The 26,573-nt window shown below is 44.5% G+C and overlaps 1 protein-coding gene across 1 annotated transcript in view; it reads right to left on the bottom strand.

The window, feature by feature from the left end:
- Positions 1-26,573, bottom strand: part of RTF1 (RTF1 homolog, Paf1/RNA polymerase II complex component) — a 2,150,039-nt gene that overhangs the window by 366,539 nt on the left and 1,756,927 nt on the right. The window contains exon 16 of the mRNA XM_044074060.1: positions 1,932-2,030. Coding sequence (XP_043929995.1) covers positions 1,932-2,030 — 99 coding nt within the window. The remainder of the gene's footprint in view (positions 1-1,931; positions 2,031-26,573) is intronic.

Genomic DNA, 26,573 nt, shown 5'->3' with positions numbered 1-26,573 from the left:
TGCCACAAACAAAATCTAGCACAAACCAAATGCCAAAAAAATGCATCATTTCCTTTAGGAAGTCTTCTGCTTTGGGGAACTACTACATTGACAATATGACCCTGAGAGTTGACCCAGTTGTTGGGGTCTGGAAACTTATGTAAACAGTGAGCGAGCTTTCAACCAACATATGTCCTTGATCATTGATACAGGCAGTGTTGCAGGGTAGCTGGACTCACTCTCCATAACAAGAGTAAGGAGCTCAGCAAGCCAGGAGTACCATGGAATACAGCCACTCCTCCTCTGTCACAGCAGAAGGCAAAGTTGTTTGGGCATCTTGCGAGGATGTCCCTTGGGTGTATCCTATGGGAATGGTAGTTGGCACGGTCTGCTGGGAGAAGTCTCCATCCCCATGCAAACACAGGATATGCTGCTGGGATTACATCTCGCAAACTAGATTGGGAAATCTAAGGGATCAAACTCTGAGCTGGATTTGGCTTTTGGGATAGGGAATCTCATCCACTATTTTCAGCCTGGTACCACTGCAGCCACATGATCAACATTTTTCCATAAAACTAACACCTTCCATCACTGAACACATCAACACCAAAAATCTAGAAACAACAATGGCAGAATTTACCAGCCAACATTTTAATAAACTACATGTTAAGTCTTTAGGGGTAAAATAGCAATTTTAGGCATAGTACATACTACACCATCCAAGTATAATTCACAAAAACTTTTATTAAGAATTGTGATAACTTCATAGATGTTAAAAGCAGAAAAATTCAGGCTCGCACAGCTATTTCCAGTGTGGCAAGTCTGCTAAGCTAGATTATTCACTTATCCTAAAGGCTATTCAGCAATGGGAATGTAAATTAGTGCCTAAAATATATCTGTACTGAGTTGCCATTAATCAGAATTAAAAAATGTCCCTATAAAGTGTTGTGCTGGCCACTGCAGAGATCAGTACACTATAAACAAACACATACATGAAATGATGCACAATGTGAACCTGACAGCATTTACATGTATTTAAAAACTTAAAACTTCAAAATAGACTCCATAGCCAAGCATTATGAGATTTTCCTGAGAGACAAGTGTTTGACATGCAGTCATGTAATGGTAGGATCACCAACAGGACTATATAGCCATTGAACTACTCAGTTCTGTGCCACCTGGTTCAAAACATATGACATGTTCTGACTGAGAAATTAATCAAAATGAAAAATAATACAATTATTGCACTGGTCTCACAAGACAGTTTAAGAATATAGCAAAAATCAGCTTTGATAAGTGTAGACAGAGACCAACATATTGAAGATAATGTAATTTCCTCATGTTTCACATTATTAGCTCTAATATACACTGCAAGGTGGAATATCTCAATGTCCTATCATAAAGCATTGTAAACACATAACCATATGCAGGATAAAACAAATTATGGAAATAACGCCTTAAGAAATGTATGTGTATTTTGAATAAATTCAGCTTAAAATGAAAGCTTAGCCATCAGTTCTGCTCAAGGTAAATAAAACTTATCAAAACAAAAACAATGTTTTTAGAATAGCAGATCCTAAAACTCAAATAATTCAGCATAAAAAGGGAATTTTTCAATCTTTTAAATCAATGTGGCACAAACATAAACATTAAGAATGAGGATATTTTCAAACTCAAAATACAATTACATCAATGAATACGATGCTAGGAGCACAATGCAAGGCCATAAGTGCCAAACATAATTACCATGACAATACATCAAAAGGATCAAAAATAGCCAAAAACTTTTATTAAGAGTGTACAAGAATGTCTGGGAAATGCTCAGTAATAAAAGTTTTAAACAGGCAACATTTGCAATAAAGAATATTTCAAAACTGCACTGCATGTACATAAGTATCCAGATGCAAAATTAATTCACGAAGAGTTACATGCCATTAGTTTAACATTCTTACCAACTTCCCCTTGTTCTGTGGTTGGTCAAGTAGTGGGTTACCACCGTACTTCGCGTTCAACTGCGCTATAATGGCAGCTTGGACAGCTGGATCTCTGGACTATAAATGCAAACAAATAAATATGGTAAATTTATTCAACACGTACAAATTTGACGTTTTATTACTGTCAATTTTATGCTACTTCAGCGCTGCACCTCCCTAAATACCATAAGATAGTCACTGCAGCTGCATTTGTATTTCAAAGGAACACCCAGATAAACCAAACAAGCTGCATATACAAATAAGCTGTGCAGATGCAATATTAAGCCAACATATTCAACAGCTTCTGGCCATTTAAAATGATCACTAACAGCCATTCACTCATCTACTACCAATGTGTACACAAAATAAAAATTAATCATGCATTTTAATAACAATAAGACTGATAAACATACAGTTTCAGAAAAGGAAAAATATATCAGTTTGAAAGTTAAATAGATTAGATTTTTTTACATGTTCTATTGTCTGTCATCTGCCATGTTTTGCTGCTCTTGCTCAGTCCCTACAACCAACAAAATGTATTCCTGACAGAAATGAGAGGGAGGCTCTGTTTTATTGTCTACTCATGATCTCACCACCTCACACCAAGATGCAATGATGTTAGCATGGATCTTTTATCCACAGCATCTGTACACATTTCCCTGAACTCTTTTACTGCAAGCTTGGAATCCCCAGTATCCACTGTGGGCTGCACCCCTAAAAGAGAAATCCCTTCCCTCCTCATGGGATGGAAAGCAAGCCAAATGATGCTCACCACTGGGCCAGCCAACTGAATCCAGGTCACCTGGATCACAGCCAGAGCTTCATCTATCTGCACCAAAGAGCAGGCCGCTGTGGCAGATAAAAGCAACTAGCTAAGGCAATTGGTGTACAACGCCCTAGAAGCATTTTACAATCCAAGTTTGCAAGATCACTGTTCACAAAAGTCTGCTGATCCTTATCCTGAAGTTCAAGACTAGTTTGGGTCCACAGCAAATACCAGTTAACGACATGACTGTTCCAGCCTCCATTGTTTCCTCTATACAGACACAGACACTTGTGTATGGGAAAATTTTATTAACCAGTTTTTCAGTAAAAAGCAATTACTGTATTTCAGTGTAAGCCTGTTTATGTATGCAACATTGACACAGGAAATAAAGCTGATGTAGATGAGAACATATATGCAGTGTTTTTTATGTGGAATATACTGCCACTGTAACTGTTTCACAGCTAAAATCAAGCTAAGCAAGCTAAAGATAAATCTGGAAGTACCCACTTTTAAGTCTTAACTGAACTCATTAAAATGTATTTGATTTTCACCTAAAAAGGGCAGAACAGGTACAAGTTGCTCATTTTAAGGTTCAGCTCAGTATATTTCTCAAATGTCTAGAATTTCAGAGTGTCGAGACAGACTGGCTAAAATTCTCTGCAAGGTTATTCTTTCTCTAGGGAGATGTTAAGCTGTCAAGTGAAAGCCCATATCTGGTGTGTATAACACTACTGTGGTGTTGGCTACCTTTACCAATAGGATCCTTGCTTTTCACTTTTGCTTAAGTACCACTGTACTTCTCCCACAGAAATCAATCACTTCTTTCAGGCTTATGTGACTATGAGAGAAGGGCTTTCCCCCACATGCCCTAGACCCGAGGACTTCCTTAGCAGGCACTCAAACCCCTTTGTTCCAGAGGCAAGATTTACTGCACCATAAAAAATTCCCTTCTCAAGCAGAGGAAGTTTAGAGGCTGTGTTGACACTTAATATTCCTCATGTGACGATTTACCAGGGGGAACCACAAGGATGAAGGAAGCCATATAAGCCAGAGCTCTCAGAATTTCTCTGGCTGACATCACCACTGCTGGACAAGTGTTCTGAAATACTGCGCTAGAAAAATAATTTTCTGGGGAAGAAAGGACCTTGTGTATAGCAGGGCTCCTACGAACATCAGTATGTCTGCAGGCATCAAGTTGGACTTCGTTCAATTTAGGGAGAATACTAGGTTTGAAAGGAAGGTCATGGTCAGCTGAAAAGAAGTTTCTAACTCCTTCACAGAACTTGCCTTGATCAGACAATCGCCTAGAAAGGGGTAGAGCTACACTGATTTGGCCCAGCAAAACTACTGGAACAAGACATTTTGTGAACACTTTAAGCAGTAGGTAAGCAAAATGGCAATGTACAGAAAGTACAGTCGTGTACACTTACCATAAATGTAGATGTTCTAGTGTATTCACTGTTGCAGTCATCACACTTGGGTTATCTGCCTGCAATACCAGAGTCTTAGTATTTCTGCATCAGATGCTGTCGCTTCTTCCATGACGTCAGGTCATCAGGGTTATAAAAACAGGCAGCCAACACCATTACATCAGTTTTTCTTGCCCTAAATGTCAGGAGCCCCAAACAAGGAGCTAGTGTATGCTGGGGAAAACACCATCAGTAAAAAGTAAATATCAATACCATTATGAATACCCATAGAGAGGAGAGGGTAGAGAGAGAGAGAAAACCAGGGGGCTGGAGGGAGGGAAAAGTACAGTTGTGTACACTTACCATAAATGTATATGTTAGAGTGTATTCACTGTTGAAGTCCTAACCAATGGGTTATCCGGCTCCCGGTAGCCCTCAATCAGCCAGAATACCAAAGGTAAGTAAATATGACATCGGCTGTCGGTTGTAAAAGACGTCAGGACGTCCGATACAAAAGGAGGCAGCCAATGTCACTTCCTCAGTCTTTCTTGCCATAACAGTCTGGAGCCCCCAGAAAACAAGGCTTAAGCCTAAAGAAACTTTGGCAAATAAAACGAGATTCAGCCTGTACCTTAGAAAAGAACAGGAGAGGACCAAAAAAAAGGGGGAAGGAACCAGGACTGCAACAGTGAATACACTTGAACATCTACATTTATGGTAAGTGTACACAACTGTACTATGTTTGTGTTTCACTGTTGCAGTCCTAACCAATGGGGTGATTACCAAAGCCCAGAGAAAAGTGTGGGGGTACCAACAGAATTAAGGATTGAAGAGAATGCTCTGCAAAACAGCAGTGGCAAACCCTGCCTTGGCTCTAGAAAACAAAGGCAAATTATAATGCTTTGTGAAAGTGTGAACAGAAGACCATGTGGCAGCCTCTAAAATGTCTTTAATAGGGACACCCCTTAAAAAGGCTGCAGAAGTGGAAGCTGCTCTTGTGGAGTGGGTCCTAACCCCTTGAGGAGGAACCTTGCCATGAAAGGAATAACAAAGTAATACAATGCGCAATCCACTTAGAAATGGTTTGCTTAGAGACAGCTTTGCCCTGAGCTCCAGGGGCAAAACTGACCAATAACTGTGCTGATTTCTGAAGGTCTTTAGTCCTGTCCAGGTAAAACCTGAGCTGTCTGAGCACATCAAGAGAATGTAGGATCCTTTCACCTCTATTTCAAGGATTAGGAAAGAAAGTAGGAAGGTGTATAGACTGATTAAGAGTCAGGCTAGAAACCACCTTAGGCATAAAAGAGGGATTATTTCTCAGAGACACACAATCTGCATGAAAAATAAGAAAAAGCTCCATAGCCATCAAAGCTTGCAGTTCCGGAACCCTCCTTGCTGAAGTTATAGCCAAGAGAAAGGCAGTCTTCCAACAGAGAAACTTTAAATCTGCAGTGGCAGCTGACTCAAAAGAAGGAAGAGTAAGTTTCTCTAGAACAAAATTAAGATCCCAGGCTGCAAGGCTGGAGTAGGTGCCCTTCTGGAAGGTTTTAAGTTGCAGCCACCTCTGAGAAACATTTTCATCAGGGGATGAGAGAAAATAGGTTGCTCAAAAGAACAATGAGCAGAAATGGCTGAAGCATGGATCATAATAGAGGAAGCAAATCAGCCAAGTATTCCAGGATCAGAGGAAGAGTAAGCTGAGAAGAAGATTCCCCTCTAGCCTGCATGCAATGAGACAATAGTACAGTTGTGTACCTACCATAAATGTAGATGTTCGAGTGTATTCACTGTTGCAGTCATTACACTTGGGTTATCCTGCTGGCAGGCTACCCTCAGTCGGCCTGAATTCCAAAGTCCTGGTCGGGCGTCGGTTGCTGTCGCCTCTTCCCTGACGTCAGTACGCCAGGGGTATATAAGATGCAGCCGACGCCATTTTCTTCAGTTTTTCTTGCCCAAGATGTCAGGTGCCCTCAGTAAGGTAGGCAATATATATTGCTTATAAAAACACACAGTAAAATAAAAACAATACCTTCATCTACAAGCAAATACACCACATAGGTTGTATAGGATAGAGAAGTATAGATAAGTCCCAGCAAAGCAAGGGGGATGGAGGGTGGGTAAAGTACAGTTTTGTACCTACCATAAATGTAGATGTCCGATAGGTATGCATCTGCAGTCATAACATATGGGTTGTCCTGCCTCAGGCAGCCCTTCGGTAGGCCGGATTCCAAAGTCTGGGTCTGGCCTCGGCTGATGTCGCATCTTCCCCGACGTCAGAGCTGCTGGGGTATAAAGGCATCAGCCGACGCCATTTTCCTCAGTGTTTCTTGCCCCAGATGCCAGGTGCCCTCTAGGAAGGCTAAATTTGGATAAAAGTTGTAAATTCCAAACAGAATAAAAGTATATATATATATATATATATATATATATATATATATATATGTATATATATATATATTTATACACACACACATATACATACAAACAAATACACCATAATAGATTCCCCCAGCTAGCTGAAAGAGGGGTAAGCACCCTAGGAATACCACAGAGGGGAAGGCAGGTGGGTAATCCTGACTGCAGATGCATACCTATCGGACATCTACATTTATGGTAGGTACAAAACTGTACTATGTCCTTCAAGGATGCATCTGCAGTCATAACATATGGGTAGAATACCATAGCCAAACTGGGGGAGGAGGAACTAAGATAAGGATGGTGTAGTTAAGATCCCCTGTAAAACTGCAGTTGCAAAACCTGCTCGGGATCTGGAGTATAAAGGTAGATTGTAATGCTTGGCAAATGTATGCACGGAGCTCCAAGTAGCAGCTTCTAAAATGTCCTTGGTAGCCACCCCTCGTAGGAAAGCTGTAGTGATGGATGTGGCTCTTGTGGAGTGAGGCCTGATATTTTCAGGAACTGTCTTTCCATGAAAAGAGTAGCAGAAACGAATGCAATTTCCTATCCATTTAGAGATTGTCTCTCTGGAAATTGCTTTTCCTTGCACTCCAGTTGCATATGCTACCAGAAGTTGGTCAGTTTTTCTGCTGGTTTTAGTTCTGTCCAGATAGTAGCGTAGTTGTCTGTGTACATCCAAGGTGTGCAGTAGTTTTTCCCCCCTGTTCTGTGGGTTAGGGAAGAACGTAGGCAAATAAATAGCTTGGTTCAAGGATACCCTGGATACCACCTTTGGCATGAATGTAGGATTGGTTCTCAGAGACACTCTATCCTGGTGAAAAATAAGGAAAGGCTGCACTGCCATTAGTGCCTGTAACTCGGATACTCTTCTTGCTGAAGTGATTGCTAGAAGTAAAGCAGTTTTCCAAGATAAGAACTGTAAGTCTGCTGATGCTGCTGGTTCAAAAGGGGGTAGTGCTAATTTTTCCAGCACAAAATTGAGATCCCATGCAGGCAGAGGGGGTTTCCTTGGAGGTTTTAAATTTTTGATCCCTCTTAAAAATTGTCTGAGGAGAGGGTGAGAGAAGATAGGAGGATCCATGTTGTATTCTGCTGAAATTGCTGAAGCATGAATCTTAATGGAGGAATAGGACAGGCCATTGTGGAACAGTTCTGCTAAGTATTCTAGGATGTGTGCTAGGTTTGCCAGTGTGACATTAGTACCCTTTGAAGCGCTCCAAATGAGGAATCTCTTCCATTTAGCTGAATATGTCTTTCTTGTGGAGGGTCTACGAGCCTCCAGGATTATGTCCTTGACCCCCTCTGAGATAAGACAGTTTGGTTTTGTTTTAGGCAATTTTCCAGGCAGTCAGCTGCAGTGTTTTCAAGCTTGGATGCAGGGTCTTGAAGTTGTTCTGCGTTAGAAGTAGAGGCCATAGGGGTAGAGGCCATGAGTTCGTCCGAGACATGCTCCTCAATAGCGGCTACCAGTGCTGCCTTGGCCAGTCTGGAGCTATCAGTATCACCTTTGGCTGTTCCTCTCTGATCTTCAGTAGTACTCTGTACATCAATGGGAGTGGTGGAAAAGCATACACTGTTAGGGCATTCCAGTTGAAAGAGAGGGAGTCCACCTTCCAGGCTTGTGGGTGGTATACTCTTGAGCAGAATTTCCTCAGTTGGTTGTTGAGTGGGGAGGCGAACAGGTCTATTTCTGGCATTCCCCATTTGTTTGTTATGATTTTGAAGATGTCTGGATGCAGCATCCATTCGTGAGCATCCGTGGTAGTTCTGCTTAAGCTGTCTGCTAGTGAATTTTCTTTTCCTGGTACGAATTTGGCCTGCAGTTGGATGTTGAGATTCAGGGCTAGGTTCCACAGATCCATTGCCATCCGGCATAGAGGGTAGGAATGTGTGCCTCCCTGTTTGTTTATGTACCACATGACTGTGGTATTGTCTGTCCTTATCAGCAGATGACCTTGCTGGAGGAATGATTTGAATGCCTCGATTGCATGCTTCACTGCCAGCATCTCCTTTAGGTTTATGTGCAAATTCAGCTGGTCTTGAGTACATAGGCCTTGGATGCACTTGTCTTCCATGTGTGCTCCCCATCCTAGGTCTGAGGCGTCCGTGGTGATGGTTTGCCTTGGTTGTGGTTTGTTGAAAGGCAACCCTCTGTTGGACTGGCTGGCCTGAGCCCACCACAGGAATTCCTTTTTCAGGCAAGGAATGATTGGAATCATGGTTTCTAGACTGTGCCTGTGTTGAGACCATACATTCCTTAGGTACCATTGTAATTTCCTCATATGTAGCCTGGCATGTGGGATCAAGATTATGCAAGATGCCATGTAACCCAGGGCCTGCAGGACTTTCCTTGCAGTGAGCTGAGTTTGTCTTGTCAAAGCCATGAAGTAGACTGGGAGTTGCTTTTGTTTTTCTTCTGTGAGAAAAGCCATCTGAGTTATTGTGTCCAGATCCGCACCCAAAAAAGGTTATCCTTTGGGATGGCACTAGTCTTGACTTCTGGATGTTGACTGTGTATCCCAAGGCCTGTAACAGGTGTATGACATAGGCCAAATCCTTTACAAGTCTTGTCCTGTTCTCCGCTTGTATTAGGCAGTCGTCCAGGTATGGGTAGATTTGAATTCCCTGAAGCCTGCAATGTGCAATTACTGATGCTAGGCATTTCGTGAATACTCTGGGCGCAGTAGATAAGCCAAAGGGCAATGCTGAGAATTGATAATGCTCTGATCCTGCAAGAAATCTGAGGTGTCTTCTGCAATCTGGTCGTATAGGGGCGTGCAGGTATGCCTCCTTGAGATCTAGAGTCACCAGCCAAGACTCCTTGCCCAACATGGGAATAAGTTGCTGTAGGGTCAGCATTTTGAATTTTGGCACAATGAGATATGTGTTTAGTGCGGACAAGTCGAGAACAGGCCTCCATTGGGTTTCTTTTCTTGGTACAAGGAATAGTCTGGAGTAAAACCCTTGGCCTTGTTCCATAGATGGTACCCTTTCTATTGCTTTCATCTGAAGTAAATTGTTGATTTGTCTTAAAGCCTCTGGCTTCTGGTTTGGTGGAAGGTTTGGCATTCCGCTCCTTCTTGGTAAAGTGTGGAAATGAAACCTGTATCCTTTGTCTGTTATTTGCAATGCCCATTTGTCTTTTGTAATGCAATGCCAGTTTTTTGAGAATAAAGCCAATTTTCCACCCAAGGGTGCTTCCAGTTGTTCCCTTGTAGGCGGAATCAGAGTTAAGTCATTGTGTTTGTCCTGTGGAAGTGGTTGTAGTTGCAGCTGTGGCAGTACTCCTCTGGTTGGCAGGTTGCCACTGACGACCCCTGTAGGCACCCTTTGCCTGACCTCTGCTTCTTGGGCGTCTATTCCTGCCCCTCTGTGCTTTGGAGGTGTCTGGAAAGGACCAGTTCTTTGAAGGCCAGTTTCTGCTGAACCTCGGAGGTTGGACCTGCAGAAAATCCTTAACTGTTTGCACAGATTTTGCTTTTTCTTCCACTTTATTTAGAATCTCCTGTGCAGGGGAGCCAAATAAACTTTGTTTCTCCATTGGAGCATCTAGGAGTTTAGCCTTGACATGGTCCGGCAAGGATTGTTCTTTTAGCCAGGCATGTCTTCGAATTACTGCCCCAGTCATAGCTGATCTAAACGAAGCTTCCAGTGCATCATAGCCACATTTTAAGAAATGATTACTGACCTGCTGAGAGTTGTGTACCAAATCCTGAAGGGCCTTATGGTCTAAAGGTTCAGGAGAAGAAAGCTTTTTATTCAGCTGATCTAACAAATATTCCTGGTACTGTATCATATGGAATTGACAGTTTAAAGCCCTGGCAGAAAGAGTAGCAGATGTATAAATCTTTTTTCCCCATCTCTCTAATGCTCTTGACTCCCTTTCAGATGGAAGTGGGTTTTTGGCAGTGGCAGCTGCAACACCTTTCGGGCCCTGAGAAATAGTTTCTGGGTCTGCAGCACGGGCTTTATACAAGTGGAAGTGGGAATCCGGAACCCTGTAGTATCTGTCAGGTTTGGCAGGGGCCGGGGGAAGTGAATCAGGGGCAGAGCTGACATCATTATATGCATCATCAACTACAGTTAGCACAGGTGGTATGGTTAAAGGCCTATGCTGTGGCAAGTGTAAGAAAGTCCTTAGTCTTTTTCTAGAATCAGAGAAATCCTGACCCTCCCATTGAAAGTGTTCCCTCATAGAGTGTAAAGTTTCCCCAAAGGAAAATTCCTCTGGAGGGGAAGCAGAAGGGATAGAGTCTTCTGCATCTGAATCCTCATAAGGTGAGTATGGCCCTTCCTGATGGTCTGTCAAATCAGATCCATCGGAGGAGTAGTCAGAGGAGAGAGGTTCAGGGGGTTCAGTCCTGGGCCTTTTGTCAGGAGGAAGTTGGGAGGCCCTGTCTGGGTGAGGTTGGGAACCCCTAATCAGAGAAATAAGGTCCTCAGCAAGACTGAGAATCTGGGAACTTGAGGAAGGTCTCTGAGGAGTTGATTTTGCAGGTAAAGCTTTTGTAATTTTAGCTGCTTTAGCCCTGGAGAAAGCCTTAATAGACATAGAAGCAGGGGGCCTAGCTGCCCCACGTGCAGGAGTGGAAATGTCCAAGGGAATGGTGTCAGACAATTCTTGTGCGCTTGCTTCTTCGGTAGGGATTTCTGTAGCCGACTCAGCCGGGCCTCTCTGGCCTCGGTTGTCGGAGGTATGATTTCGGCAGAAGGTAGAACCGAGGCCTCGGTTTCAGCCGAAACCGAGACACTCGCGGTAGGCCTAACAGTGGTTTCAGCCGAAACCGCCGGCTGCGAGTGTCGGTCCTTTTCCTTGCGTTTTTTGGCTAAATGTGCAGTCGGAGTCTCCGATGGCATTTTATATGCAAAAGCGGATCCAAAAAACTCTTCTGCAAACTCCGACCGACGTCTAAGAGTCCGTCGGTTGAAGGAGGCACAGGCTAAACAAGCTGATACGTCGTGGTCTGGGCCTAAGCAAGGAAGGCAGTAGGAATGGAAATCCTTATGAGGTATTTGTTTCCCACAAGTTAAACAATTATTTACTTTGTCTGACATCGGCTGAGGCAAGAAAGAGTCCCCAACGGGGTACTTAGCTTTTTAGAAGTCTTCGGTAGCTGAATCTCTGGATCTGACCGACCGGCACTTGCGAACAGCTTCTGCTTCGGGCACCGCGCGGCAAGAAAGACTAGGGAAAATGGCGTCGGCTGATGCCTTTATACCCCAGCAGCTCTGACGTTGGGGAAGATGCGACATCAGCCGAGGCCAGACCCAGACTTTGGAATCCGGCCGACCGAAGGGCTGCCTGAGGCAGGACAACCCATATGTTATGACTGCAGATGCATCCTTGAAGGACATCCTGGACTGCAACAGTGAATACACTCAAACATCTACATTTATGGTAGGTACACAACTGTACTATGTTCATAGTGTTTCACTGTTGCAGTCATTACACTTGGGTTGAATCCCAAAGCTGAGGTAGGGCGGCTGGGTCTAAACAGGATTAGGAGTGGCTATGAGACCCTGCAGAACTGCAGTGGCAAAGCCTGCTCTGGATTTAGAGTAAAGAGGCAAGTGATAATGCTTGGTAAACGTGTGCACTGAACTCCAAGTTGCAGCCTCCAAAATTTCCGTGGTCGGTACTCCTCTGAGAAAGGCTGCTGAAGTGGCTGTTGCCCTGGTAGAATGTGGTCTAATATTCTTAGGCACTGACTTGCCATGCTGTGCATAGCAGAAACGAATACAGTGTCCTATCTATTTTGAAATAGTCTGCTTTGAGATAGCCTTTCCTTGTGATCCTGCAGCATATGCTACAAACAGTTGCTCAGTTTTTCTGAAAGCTTTTGCTTTGTCCAAGTAAAGCATAGCTGCCTATGTATGTGCAAAGAGTGCAGAAGTCTCTCCCCTTTATTCTGGGGATTTGGATAAAATGTTGGCAAATGAATGGTTTGGTTAAGAGCCACACTGGATACTACCCTTGGCATAAAGGTTGGGTTTGTCCTTAGAGAAACCCTGTCCGGATGAAAAATTATAAAAGGGTCCACTGCCATTAATGCCTGTAACTCTGAGACTCTTCTTGCTGAAGTTATTGCTAGGAGCAGAGCAGTTTTCCATGATAAGAATTTTATGTCAGCTGTACTGGCTGGCCCAAAAGGAGGCAGTGTGAGCTTTTCTAAGACAAAGTTGAGGTCCCATGTAGGTATCTGTGCTCTCCTTGGGGGTCTTATGTTTTTTGCCCCTCTGAGGTTCTGTCTTAGCAGTGGATGAGAGAAAATAGGAGGTTCCGCATTGTAATGGGCTGAAATGGCAGAGGCAAGGATCTTAATTGATGAGAAGGACAGGCCTTTGTCCAGCATCTCAGTTAGGTATTGTAAAATCTGAGGAATATTTGGAACAAGTGGTTCAAGTCTTTGTGCCTGGATCCAAGCACAGAATCTCTTCCATTTTTCTGCATAAGATTTCCTGGTGCTGGGCCTCCTTGGCTTCCAAAATGACATCCACAACAGCTTTAGAGAGAGGTGTGTTCTGAGTGGCTATATTATCCGCCATGCAGTCAGATTTAAGGTTCTGAGTAGGCTATGCAGGATCTGATTGTTTTGTTGAGTCAGTTGAGGAATTAGAGGTAAAGTCCAGGCTGGGCCTTCAGACAAGCTCTTTAGGACTGGGTACCAGTGCTGGCGTGGCCAAGTCTGGGGCAATCAAAATCATTTTTGGCTTCTCTTGTCTGACGTTTAGGAGCACCTTGGGAAGGAGAGGCAGTAGTGGAAAGGCATAAACTGTTAGGGTTTTCCAGCTGAAAGAGACAGCATCCACTTTCCATGCTTGTGAGTGATTAGTCCTTGTGCAGAATCTCTGTAGTTGGTAGTTGTGAGGGGAGGCAAAGAGATCTACGTCTGGGCATCCCCATTTCTTTGTTTTCATGTTGAAGACATGTGGATTTAGTTTCCACTCGTGAGGGTCCATGAGGTTTCTGCTTAGTTCGTCTGCCAGAGTATTTTTCTTTCCTGGCAGGAATTGTGCCTGCAGATGTACTTGATAGGTCAGTGCTGTGTTCCACAAAGTCATGGCTTGCCTGCAGAGGGGGTAGGAATGTGTGCCCCCTTGCTTGTTTATGTACCACATAACTGTAGTATTGTCCGTCTTTAGTAATAGTTGTCCTGGATGTATTAGGTCCTTGAAGGCCGTAAGGGCATTCTGAACAGCTAGCATCTCTTTTTGATTGATGTGAAGATGCATTTGGTCCTTCAGCCACGTGCCCTGAATACATTTTCCTGCCATGTGTGCACCCCAGGCATAATCTGATGCATCTGTTGTTAGTGTCTGCCTAGCTGTGGGTAAAGTGAAATGCTGTCCCTTGTTGTGGTGATAGGCCAGTGCCCACCATCAAAACTCCTGTTGCAGGCAGGGAATAAGATTTATTATTGCTTCCAGGCTGTGGTAATGTTGAGTCCAAACACTTTTTATGTACCATTGTAGCTTCCTCATATGCAGTCTTGCATATGGAATTAGCAGGATGCAAGATGCCATGAAGCCCAAGGCCTGCAGAATTTTTCTTGCAGGTAGCTGGGTCTTTGTTGCCATCATTTGAAAGTAATGAGTCAGTTGCCTTTGCTTGTCTGGTGTGAGATAAGCCATCTGGGCAGTTGTATTTAAGCTTGCACCCAGGCATATTATCTGTTGAGAGGGCACTAGTTTTGAGTTCTTTTCCTTTACTGTGTACCATAGGCAAATTAGTAATTCTTTTACAAATGCCAAATGCTTTAGTAGAACGTCCTTGCTCTCTGCTAGAATAAGGCAGTCGTCCAAGTAGGGATATATTTGGATTCCTTTTTGTTTGCAAAATGCAATTACTGGTGCCAAGCATTTTGTGAAGACCCTGGGCACAGTAGATAAGTCAAAGGGCAGTGCAGAGAATCGGTAATGCATTGAGCCAGCTATGAATCTGAGGTATATTCTGCAAGATTGTCTGACTGGGACATGCAGGAATGCCTCTTTGAGGTCCAAAGTAACTAGCCAAGCCTTCTTGCCCAGCATGGGTAGAAGTTGCTGCAGTGTCAACATTCTGAATTTTGGAACATCCAGGAAAGTATTTAAAACTGACAGGTCCAGTATTGGTCTCCAGGCTTTGTCCTTTCTGGGTACCAAGAAAAGTCTTGAGTAAAATCCTTGCCCCTGTTCTTGCTGTGGTACTTTTTGAATAGCTCTCATATCCATGAGAGCAGAAATTTGTTTTTGTGCCTCTGCCCATTGGTTTTGTGGCAAGTCTGGCATACCTTTTGACCTTGGTAGGGTGTGAAAGTGGAACCTGTAACCTTGAGAAATAATATTCAGTACCCATTTGTCCTGGGTGATCATGTGCCAATTTTGTTACAAGAGTGCTAGTTTCCCCCCTAAGGGTGCTGTCAAAAGGTAAGTGCTTGGCTTTTGTAGAGGGAAGTCATTGGGACTGTTTCCTATAAGGTTGTGATTTGTCTTCTCAGCCTTTGGGGGCTGCAGCACCCCATTGTTTAGGTCTGTATGAGCCTTGGGGCTGAGATCTGCCTCTTGGGCGTCTGTATCTGCCTCTTTGTGGCCTGTCTGACACTGGAAAGGACCAATTTTTTGAAGGCCAGTTCCTGCTAAATCTAGGTGGCTGAACCTGTAAGAAGTCCTTTACTGTCTATATTGATTTTGCTTTATCCTCCATTTTCTTTAACATCTCTTCTGCCTTAACACCAAACAAAGTATCATGCTGTAATGGAGCATCCAATAATTTTACTTTAACATGATCTGGTAAACTTTGTTCTTTTAACCAAGCATGCCTTTGAATGACAGAGCCTGTAACTGCAGCTCTGCAAGAAGCCTCTAGTGTATCAAAACCACATTGCAGAGTATGCTTTCCCACTTGTTCAGCTGCATGCAATAAATCCTGCATTTCCTTATTGTCAGGACATTCTGAACTTGTAAGCATTTTCTGTTTTATTTAAAGCCCTTACAGCTAAAGTAGCAGAGGTGTAAACTTTTTCCCCCCATCTATCCAGTGCTCTAGAATCCCTATCAGAGGGAACAGGGTTTTTTGCAGTGGAAGCCTTGACCCCTTTGGGACCCTGAGAAATTGTTTCTGTGTCAGCAGCAGGGTTTTTATAAAGAAATCTATGAGAGTCTGGGACACTGTAGTACCTATCTGGCTTGACTGGTGCAGGGGGTAAAGAATCTGGAGACAAACTGGATTCAGGAAAAAACATCATTAACAATATCTAGTACAGGAGGGATAGCAAGGGGCCTGTGCTGAGGCAGAAAAAGAAAGTCTCTGAGCCTTTTCTTGGACTCTGAATAATCCTGGCACTCCCAATGGAAATGCTCCCTCATTGTGTGCAAGGTTTCCCCAAAAGAGTAATCCTCAGGAGGAGAGGCTGAAGGGATAGATTCTTCAGCATCAGAGTCCTCATAGGGAGGAAGAGAATATCCCTGTTCTGAAGAGGAATCAGAGGAAATAGAAACCTGGTCAGAGGAGTCAGTCAGTGTCTTGCCTAGGCCTTTTATCAGGAGGGGGATGGGAACCCCTGATCAAAGTAATTAGGTCCTCGGCCATTTTAAAGCATCTATTTCTTTGGCATGGATGACTGTCAGGAGAATGCTGTACTTGTTTCTTTGTCTTTAATGGTGTTTTAGACTTTGCCTTGGCTGCTGAAGTGGACTTAGTAAGCTGTGAAGGTCTGAAAACACCCTCAAAAGCCGATGGCTGCTCAACGGCTCCGGACCCATCTTAGGGAAGTTTCCGTAGGTCCAATATGTTGAGTTTCCAGAGGCCTAGTTGTCTCCACATGGCAGTCGGAGGTGGCCTGTGGCTCTGAGGTAGCGGGTGTCAGGGGCTGCGAAAGCACCTCACTGAGAACCGGTGATTGGCCTAGAAGAGGCGTTGTCATCGGTTTTGGACCTCGGATGCCAGTCCTTTTCGGTCTTTGCATTTTTTATGAATTCCGATCATCGGTTGTTCCGACGGCATTATGCAGTTAAACCTTCGGCCAAAGTAGTGTAAAGTAAAATCAAACCAACGCTTAATAGTGCGTTGGTTGAATCTAGTACAAAACCGACAACTAGCAACGTCGTGGTCAGGGCCTAGGCAAGGAATACAGTAAGAGTGAAAATCTTTATGAGGTATTTGCTTCCCACAAGAAATACAATTGTTAACTTTTACTGACATCGGTCTGGAGCAAGAAAAAGTTTCCCCAACAGGGTACTTAACTTTACTGAAGACTCGGTTCTGAAATTAAATTTCGAAAATCTCAGGAGTTGGCCGGCCGGCACTTGCGAACTGCTTTTGCTTCAGGCACCGTGCGGCAAGACAGACTGAAGAAAATGGGGTCAGCTGCATCTTATATAACCCTGGCGCACTGACGTCAGGGAAGAGGTGACAGCAACTGACGCCGGACCAGGACTTTGGAATTCAGGCCGACTGAGGGTAGCCTGCCAGCAGGATAACCCAAGTGTAATGACTGCAACAGTGAAACACTATGAACATCTTTCCCATTTGGCAGTGTACGACTTCCTACTGCTAGACCTCCTGAAGTACATTAACCACCTGTTGGGAAGGGGAAGAAGAAATGGATTGATTCATACAATGAGCCATACTGCCAAATGGAGAGACTGAAGATGAGGATGTAGAATGTTTCCCCCCTTCCTGAACTAAAAGATCTGGTTTCAGAGGAAGACGCCAAGGAGGAAATTGGGAGAGACTGCGAATGCTGTCTGGTGCTATGAGAATAGTCCTTGGTCTTTCGTCCCTGATCTTCAATAATACTCTGGGAAGAAGAGGAAGATGAGGGAAGGCATAAACTGACAGAAGCGTCCAAGGGAAGGACAGAGCATCCACTCTCCAAGGCCTTGCTGTGATGCTGTCTGGTGCAAACAAAAAAGTGGTAGAAGGTGGCTGCCTGGGGAGGAGAAAAGATCCACCTGAGGAGTGCCCCAACGTTGAATGATGCTGTAAAAGACTGCTCTGTTCAGTTGCCACACGTGAGGATCCAGGGTCTTCTCAACTGGTCTGCCAAAACATTGAGTCTCCCTGGAAGAGACTGAGCTAGGAGATGCAAGGCCAACGATGCTGCTATGGACCAGAGAATCATGCTCTGTCTGCACAAGGTGCAAGAATGAGTCCCTCCCTGTTTGTTGAAGTACCACATGACTGTGGTGTTGTCTGTTCTAACAAGCAGAGTTCCTGGAGATAGAAGATGCTTGGAAGCTAGTAAGGCCTGCTGAACTCCTTTAGGTTTATGTGCAGGTGCATCTGCTGGGCATTCCAACGTCCCTGTATGCATCTGCCATCCAGGTGAGCTCCCCAGGCATAGTCTGATGCGTCCGTGGTAAGAACTTGAATGGCAGGAGGTGGGGAAAAAGACATGCTTTTGTTTTGTAGACAGGCTGTCGCCCACCAAAGAAACTCTGTCTGCAAACATAGAAAGCAGAGGAATTATCATATCCAGGTCCTGTGTGTGTGTTGACACCAAAAGTTCTTGAGGTACCATTGCAATTTCCTCATATGCAGTCTTGCATATGGAATCATGAGAATGCAAGAGACCATGTATCCCAGAGCTTGCAGGTATTTCCTTGTAGGGAGCTGGGACAGGCTTGCCAAATCCTTGAAGTAAACTGAAAGAGCTGCCTGCTTCTCCTGGGTGCGATATCATCTGGGCGGCTGTGTTCAGACTCGTTCCCAGGAATGTTATCTCCTTGGATAGCACCATTTTTGATTTTTCCTTGTTGAGTGTGTAACCCAGGGAAGAGAGAAGAGTCTTTACAAATTCCAGATCCTTTAACAGCTGTTCTTGAGAATTTGCTTGAATTAGACAGTCATCCAAGTATGGATAAATCTGAATTTTCTTCTGCCTGCAAAAAGCAATGACTGGAGCTACGCACTTTGTGAAAACTCTGGGAGCAGCAGATAAGCCAAAGAGCAGTGCAGAGAATTGTAATGTTGCTTGACCACTCTGAAACAAAGGTATTGCCTGCAACTTTCCCTGATAGGAATGTGCAGAAAAGCTTATCCAAAGTTACCAGCCAGGAGTCCTTGTCTAACATTGGTAGCAACTGACGCAGAGTGAGCATTTTGAACTTTGGAATTACCAAGAAAGAGTTCAGAATGGATAGGTCTAGGATAGGATGCCATGTGCCTTCTTTTTTTGGAACTAAGGAAAAGTCTGGAATAGAAGCCCTGGCCTACCTGCTGAGCAGGAACTGATTCTACTGCTCCCAGATGTAAAAAGAGACAAAATGTGCTTTTCTACTTCTGCCCTTTGGTTTGGAGGAGTGTCCGGGAACCTATGGGTACTGGAAAGGTGTGGAAAGAAAACTTGTGTCCTAGGGATACAGTTCTGAGTACCCACTTGTCGTCCGTGATAGTGGCCCAGACATTTGCAAAAGAGACCAACCTTCCCCCTAAAGGATTCTATGGGCATGCAGGAACAGGCTGAAGTTGGACAGAGTAATTGAGAATATTTGGATTGAGATGCAGGCTTAGAACTTCCCGCCTTGGAAGTGGAAGCACACCAATGCTTAGACCTATGAGGGGTAGCCACCTGCCCCTAGAAGATTTGTAACCTCTAGTCTGAGGAAGATTCTGTCTGTTGGTATCAGGAAACATCCAACTCTTAGAAGGGTAATTCCTGCTGTAACGAGGAGGTTGAACTTGCAGAAAGTCTTTAACTGTTTGCATAGACTTGGCCTTATCCTCCATATTTTTGAGCACTTCCTCTGCTTTGCTGCCAAAAAGACTGTTCTTATGTAAAGGTACATCTAAAAGCTTAGACTTGACAGGCTCTGGAAGGGGCTGCTCCCTGAGCAAAGCATGCCTTCTGATAACAGATCCAGTAGCTGTAGCCCTGCAGGAAACTTCCAGAATGTCAAAACCACAATGTAATGAATGTTTATTAACAAGACTGGCAGAATTCAACAAATCCTGCATATCCTTACACTTTGCCATAAGAGGCACATTTGCAATCTTTGACTTAATAGCCTCCAAGGTGTGCTGTTGATACTTAAACATATGAAAAAGGCAAGTAGTATACCTAATAGCAAGAGTGGAGGAGGTTATAAACTTTTTTACACCAACTATCCAGGTTCCTAGACTCCCTGTCAAAGGGAACACGATATTTGGTAACAGTGGCCTTAACTCCTTTAGGCCCTTGAGAAATAACCTCTGGGTCAGCTAGCAGATTCCTAAAAAGAAACAAATGAAAATGAGGGACTCTATAGTACCTATCAGGTTTCCTGGGAGCAGGAGAAACCGAATTTGGAGTCATGGAACTTTCCAGAAAAACATCATCAACCACCTCCAACACTGGAGGAATAGCCAGAGGTTTATGCTGCGGCAAACGCCAAAAAGTACAGTTTTGTACCTACCATAAATGTAGATGTTTGAGTGGTTATGCTGTTGCAGACATCACACTTGGGTTATCCTGCCGTCAGGCGGTCCCGCAGTCGGCCTGAATTCCAAAGCCTTGGTCCGGCGTCGGTTGTCGTCGCCTCTTCCCTGACGTCAGTGCAGCAGGGGTATAAAAGAGGCAGCTGACGCCATTTTCTTCAGTTTTTCTTGCCCCAGATGTCAGGTGCCCCAAACTAAGAAGGCAAAATAAGAAGCTTGCAAAACATACCTTAGTGCAAAACAATGGTACTAGTTGTAAGCAAATACACCATATAGACATGCATCCCAAAGGTAGAAGTACATGGAGGTATAAGAAAAGCCTTGTTAGGAAGAGGGGATGGAGGGAGGGTAACCTGGACTGCAGCAGCATAACCACTCGAACATCTACATTTATGGTAGGTACAAAACTGTACTATGTTCATCGTGCTAGGCTGCTGCAGTCATCACACATGGGTAGAGTCCCAAAGCTATGGTTGGGTGGTAGGAGCTAAACTGGGTTAGGTGCAGCTAAGATGCCCTGCAGAACTGCAGTGGCAAACCCAGCTCTGGGTTCTGAGTACAGAGGAAGGTGGTAATGCTTGGTGAAGGTGTGCACTGAACACAAGGTAGCTGCCTCCAGAATGTCCTTTGTTGGGACTCCTCGGAGGAAGGCTGCTGAGGTTGCTGTAGCCCTGGTAGAGTGAGACCTAATACTAGCAGGCACTGCTTTCCCGTGGTGTGAGTAGCAAAAGCGGATGCAATGTGCTATCCATTTGGAGATGGTCTGTTTTGAAATAGCCTTTCCTTCTGAGCATGGTGCATAGGATACAAGGAGTTGGTCAGATTTTCTGAAGGCCTTTGTCCTGTCCAAATAGTAACGTAACTGTCTGTGAATGTCCAAAGAGTGAAGGAGTCTTTCTCCTTTATTCTGTGGGTTTGGATAAAAGGTGGGCAAGTGTATGGTCTGATTAAGAGCCACACTGGATACTACCTTTGGCATGAAAGAAGGGTTGGTGCGTAAAGATACTATGTCCTGATGGAAAATGATGAAAGGTTCCACTGCCATAAGTGCCTGCAGTTCTGAGACTATGCGTGCTGAGGTGATAGCCAGCAGCAGGGCTGTCTTCCATGACAAGTATTGAAGCTCTGCTGAAAAGGCTGGTTCGAAAGGAGGAAGTGTTAACTTTTCCAGAACAAAATTTAGATCCCATGTTGGAGTAGGTGGTTTTCTGGGGGGTCTTATATTTTTTGCCCCTCTGAGAAACTGTCTTAGCAAAGGATGAGAGAAAATGAGAGGAACCGTATCATAGTGAGTTGAAATGGCTGAAGCATGGATCTTTATGGATGAGAAAGAAAGGCTTTTGTGTAGCATCTCAGTTAGACATTGGAGTATGTGCGGAATATCTGGAATGCCAGGATTTAGGCTTCTGGCCTGGCTCCATACACAAAATCTTTTCCATTTGTCTGAGTAAGTTTTTCTGGTGCTGGGCCTCCTGGCCTCCAAAATGACCTTCTGGACGTCCTTTGAGAGAAGTGTTGTTTGATAATTTAAGGTATTTTCGATGCAGCTAGATTTAAGGTCCTTAGCTGACTGTGAAGGATCTGAGAGTTTTGTTGGGTTAACAGCAGAGGGAACTGAGGCAAGATCAATGGAGGGTTGTGAGTCAAGTTTCGTAGTAGTGGGTACCAGTGTTGACGTGGCAAGTCCGGGGCAATGAGGATCATCTGTGGTCTCTCTGATCTGGTTTTCAGTAATACCTGGGTAAGTAGAGGCAGAGGGGGGAAGGCGTAGACTGACAATGCTGTCCAACTGAATGATAGGGCATCCACTTTCCAGGCCAGGGGATGGTAAGTCCTTGTGCAAAATTTTTGTAGCTGGCAATTGTTGGTTGAGGCAAACAGATCTATGTCTGGCGGTCCCCACATTTGAGTTATCATTGAGAATACTTGTGGGTGTAGTCTCCACTAGTGAGGGTCTGTCAAATTTCTGCTTAATTTGTCTGCCAAAATGTTTTCTTTTCCTGGCAAGAATTGTGCTTGCAGTTGTACTTGGTAAGTTAATGCTGTGTTCCACAACTCCATTGCCTGTCTGCATAGTGGGTAGGAGTGCGTCCCTCCTTGTTTGTTTATGTACCACATAACTGTGGTGTTGTCCGTCCTTATTAGAAGTTGTCCTGGACGTAGAAGGTCCTTGAAGGCTGTTAGTGCATTTTTTACAGCTAGCATCTCCTTTTGATTGATGTGTAGTTGCCTTTGGTTTGCAGACCATTTGCCCTATATGCATTTGTCCTGCCATGTGTGCACCCCAGGCGTAGTCTGATGAATCTGTTGTCAAGGTTTGGTTTGGTGGAGGTGAGACAAAAGGAAGGCCCTTGTTTGCTTGGCATGCTTGAGCCCACCATAGAAACTCTTTTTGAAGGCAGGGAATGAGTTATAGTTGCTTCGAGGCTGTGTCTGTGCTGGGACCATACACTTTTTTAGGTACCATTGTAGTTTTCTCATATGCAGCCTTGCATATGCAATTAGTTGAATGCAGGATGCCATGTACCCCAATGCCTGCAAGAATTTCCTTGCAGTGAGTGGGTAGAAGTTGCCATGTTTTTGAAGTACTGAGCCAGTTGCTTTTGCTTGTCTGGCGTGAGGTAAGCCATCTGGGTCGTTGTATTCAAGCTGGCACCCAGGAAAATTATTTCTTGTGAGAGTATTAGTTTTGACTTCTTTTTGTTTACTGTGTACCCTAGACAACTTAGCAACTTTGTCACAAATGTCAGATGCTGTAGTAGGATGTCTTTGCTGTCCGCTTGGATCAGGCAGTCGTCCAGATATGGATAAATTTGTATTCCTCTCTGCAGTATGCAATTACTGATGCCAGGCATTTCGTGAATACTCTGGGCGCAGTAGATAAGCCAAAGGGCAATGCAGAGAATTGATAATGCGTTGTGCCTGCCAAAAATCTGAGGTATCTTCTGCAATCTTGTCTGATAGGGACATGCAGGTATGCCTCTTGGAGGTCCAACGTTACCAGCCAAGACTCCTTGCCCAGCATGGGAAGAAGCTGCTATAGTGTGAGCATTTTGAATTTGGGAATGTCCAGGTAGGTGTTTAGAATTGAAAGGTCTAAGAAGGGTCTCCAGGCTTTGTCCTTTCTTGGTACTAGAAACAGTCTTGAGTAAAATCCTTGACCTTGCTCTTTTGCAGGTACCTTTTGAATTGCTTTCATGTTCATGAGAGCTGAAATTTGCTGTTGTGCCTCTGCCCATTGGTTTGTTGGCAGATTTGGCATGCCTCTCATCCATGGTAAAGTGTGAAAATGAAATCTGTAGCCTTGGGTAATAATATCCAGAACCCATTTGTCCTTTGTTATGATGTGCCAATTTTGTGGGAAAAGAGCCAGTTTTCCTCCTAGAGGTGCTGCCTGGGCAATTATGCTTGGCAGGTGAAGAGGAAAGTCATTGAGTTTGTTTTCTGAAGGGTTGAGATCTGTCGTCTCCCCCTCTTTGAGTTGTTCTTTGCCATTGTCTAGGCCTGAAGGTACCCTGTGTGCCTGGCCTCTGCCCCTAGGGCGTCTGTACCTGCCCCTTTGGGGTCTGTCTGAAGCAGGAAAGGAACAGTTTTTTGATGGCCAGTTTCTGCTGAAGCGAGGAGGTTGCACCTGTAAAAAATCTTTAAATGTTTGCATTGATTTTGCCTTTTCTTCCATCTTTTTTAAAACTTCCTCTACTTTGACACCAAATAGTGCATCTTTTTGCAGTGGAGCATCCAGTAACTTTGCTTTGACATGTTCTGGTAAGGTCTACTCTTTTAGCCAAGCATGTCTACGTATTACAGACCCTGTGACTGCTGCTCTACATGAGGCCTCCAAAGAATCAAAACCACACTGCAAGGTATGTTTTCCCACTTGTTCTGCTGCATGCAACAAATCTTGCATCCCATCTGTTTGAGGGATCACTTTCTGTTTTAACTGAGTAAGCAAGTACTGCTGGTATTTAAATCATGTGGAATTGGCAGTTTAATGCCCTCATGGCCAAAGTGGCAGAAGTAAACACTTTTTTCCCCCCATCTTTCTAATGCCCTGGAATCTCTTTCCACAGGTGGTGGATTCTTAGTAGTAGAGGCCTTAACCCCTTTTGGGACCCTGGGAAATGATTTCTGGGTCTGCAGCAGGGCTTTTATATAAAAACTTGAGACAGTCAGGGACTCAATAGTATCTGTCTGGTTTAGGTGGTGCTGGAGGTAAGGAATCTAGATTTAGACTGGATTCAGTGTAGACATCATCCAGAATGTCCAAAACAGGAGGAATGGCTAGGGGTCTATGCTGAGGCAAAAGAAGAAACTCACGGAGTCATTTCTTGGAGTCAGAGTAATCTTGTCCTTCCCAGTGGAAATGCTCTTGCATGGTGTGCAGGGTTTCCCCAAAAGAGAAGTCTTCAGGGGGGGAAACAGAGGGAATAGACTCCTCAGCATCTGAGTCTTCATAGAGAGAGAAGGGGTAATCCTGTTCCTCAGAGTCTGCTGAGGAAATGGATTCCTGGTCAGAAGGAGGTAAATCTTCTTCCAGTCTAGGCCTTTTGTCAGGAGGGGTCTGGGAACCTCTGATAAGGGTAATCAGGTCCTCCGCCATTTTGAGCATGTGTTTTTTAGGCATAGGGGCCTGTATGGGAGTCTGTGGACCCGGTTTCTTAACCTTTGGAAGCTTAGCGTATGACTTAATGGAAAGAGTCGTCGGTTTAAAGACGCCTTCTGAAACCGAAGGCCTGTCCATAGTCTCCGGATCGCCACCAGGGCTGACGTCCATGAGTTGAGGAGGAACCGGCTCCAGTGGCCCAGTAGATTCTGACTGAGAGGTAGTTGTATTTTCTAAATCTGCAGTAGTCAGGGGCTGTGTAGGTGCCTCACTGAGTACCGAAGATCCGGCGGTAGGCCTAACCGAGACCTCGGTATCTGGTCTAGGTCTAGGCTACCGGTCTTTGTCCTTGCGTTTTTTAAACATAGCGGTAGTTGGAGGTTCCGACGACATAATGTAGTTGAATTTTCTGCCAAAATAATGTTGGGCGGTATCAGCCCGACGCTTAATAGTGCGTTTACTGAACCTAGCGCAAAACCGACAACCAGAAATGTCGTGGTCTGGGCCTAGGCAAGGAATACAATAAGAATGAAAATCCTTATGAGGTATTTGCTTCCCACAAGAAATACAATTATTAACTTTGACTGACATCGGTCTGAGGCAAGAAAAGTTTCCCCAACAGGGTACTTAGCTTTATAGAAGACTTCGACTGAAATTCTGTTCGAAAATCTCAGGAGCTGGCCAACCGGCACTTGCGAACTGCTTCTGCTTCAGGCACCGCGCGGCAAGAAAGACTGAAGAAAATGGCGTCGGCTGCCTCTTTTATACCCCTGCCGCACTGACGTCAGGGAAGAAGCAACGACAACCAACGCGGGACCAAGGCTTTGGAATTCAGGCCGATTGCAGGACCGCCTGACGGCAGGATAACCCAAGTGTGAGGACTGCAGCAGCATAGCACGATGAACATCTCCCTAATCCTTTTTTTTTAGATTGGGGATACTCCTGAGTTTCCCATTTAAAATGTTCCCTGACAGTATTCAAAGTATCACCAAAAGAGAAATCCTCTGGAGGAGAAGCAGAAGGAATGGATTCCTCTGCATCTGAATCCACAACACAGAAAAAACCTGAGAAATATCCTCTTCATCAGCAGAAATGCTAGAAGTATCAGAACCTGAATAAGATAAAGCCTCAGGAGAGACATCCCTACCTCTTTTAGAAAGAGGCGGCTGTGAACCCCTAATAAGAGTCAAAAGGTCATTAGCCATTTTAACCATTTGAGATTGAGGGGAACGAGAGGAAACTGGAGCCTGTATCTTCACAGACTTACGACTGGAAGATTTACCTGCAAGTCTAAAGGACTCAGAGGGCCTGGCAACCGCCGAAGTCGTGGCAGAGGTAGTCAGTATGAGCCTGCTGGCAGAACGAAGAACGGAGGCCTCGGACACCGGAGCCAGCTTAGCGGCTCTGGATCCAGCTATAGAAGCAACAGGCAGAAGGTCAGAAGATAAAATGGAAGCCAGAGGCCTGGGGGACTCTGAAATGCTCTCAACCGAGGCCTGCAGTGGAAAATCCTCAGACAGCAGGGGCTGCAAAGGCGCCTCGCTGGCTACTGCAGGACTGATGACCAACTTATCATCTGAAGACTTGACCCTCTGAAGCCTGTTGCGATCCTTATCCTTACGCTTCTTAGGGATATCTGAAGCCTGAAGACCAGTGGACACCAGTATGCAGATTGAAGGAAGCACAGAGAACACAATTAGGAAAGTACAGTTGTGTACACTTACCATAAATGTAGATGTTCGAGTGTATTCACTGTTGCAGTCATTACACTTGGGTTATCCTGCTGGCAGGCTACCCACAGTCGGCCTGAATTCCAAAGTCTTCGTCCGGCGTCAGTTGCTGTCGCCTCTTCCCTGACGTCAGTGCGCCAGGGGTATAAAAGATGCAGCCGATGCCATTTTCATCAGTTTTTCTTGCCCCAGATATCAGGTGCTCCCAAAAAGGAAAGCAACAAATATACCAATCAAACATGCATGCACCCAAATATATTATACCTTCATCTACAAGCAAATGCACCACATAAGGTTGT

The sequence above is a fragment of the Protopterus annectens genome, chromosome 6.part0 (assembly GCF_019279795.1).
Source record: "Protopterus annectens isolate FY-2018-M chromosome 6.part0, PAN1.0, whole genome shotgun sequence".
Taxonomy (NCBI): domain Eukaryota; kingdom Metazoa; phylum Chordata; order Ceratodontiformes; family Protopteridae; genus Protopterus; species Protopterus annectens.
The sequence above is the reverse complement of the archived record's forward strand: the minus strand, read 5'-3'. Positions and strand labels throughout refer to the sequence as shown.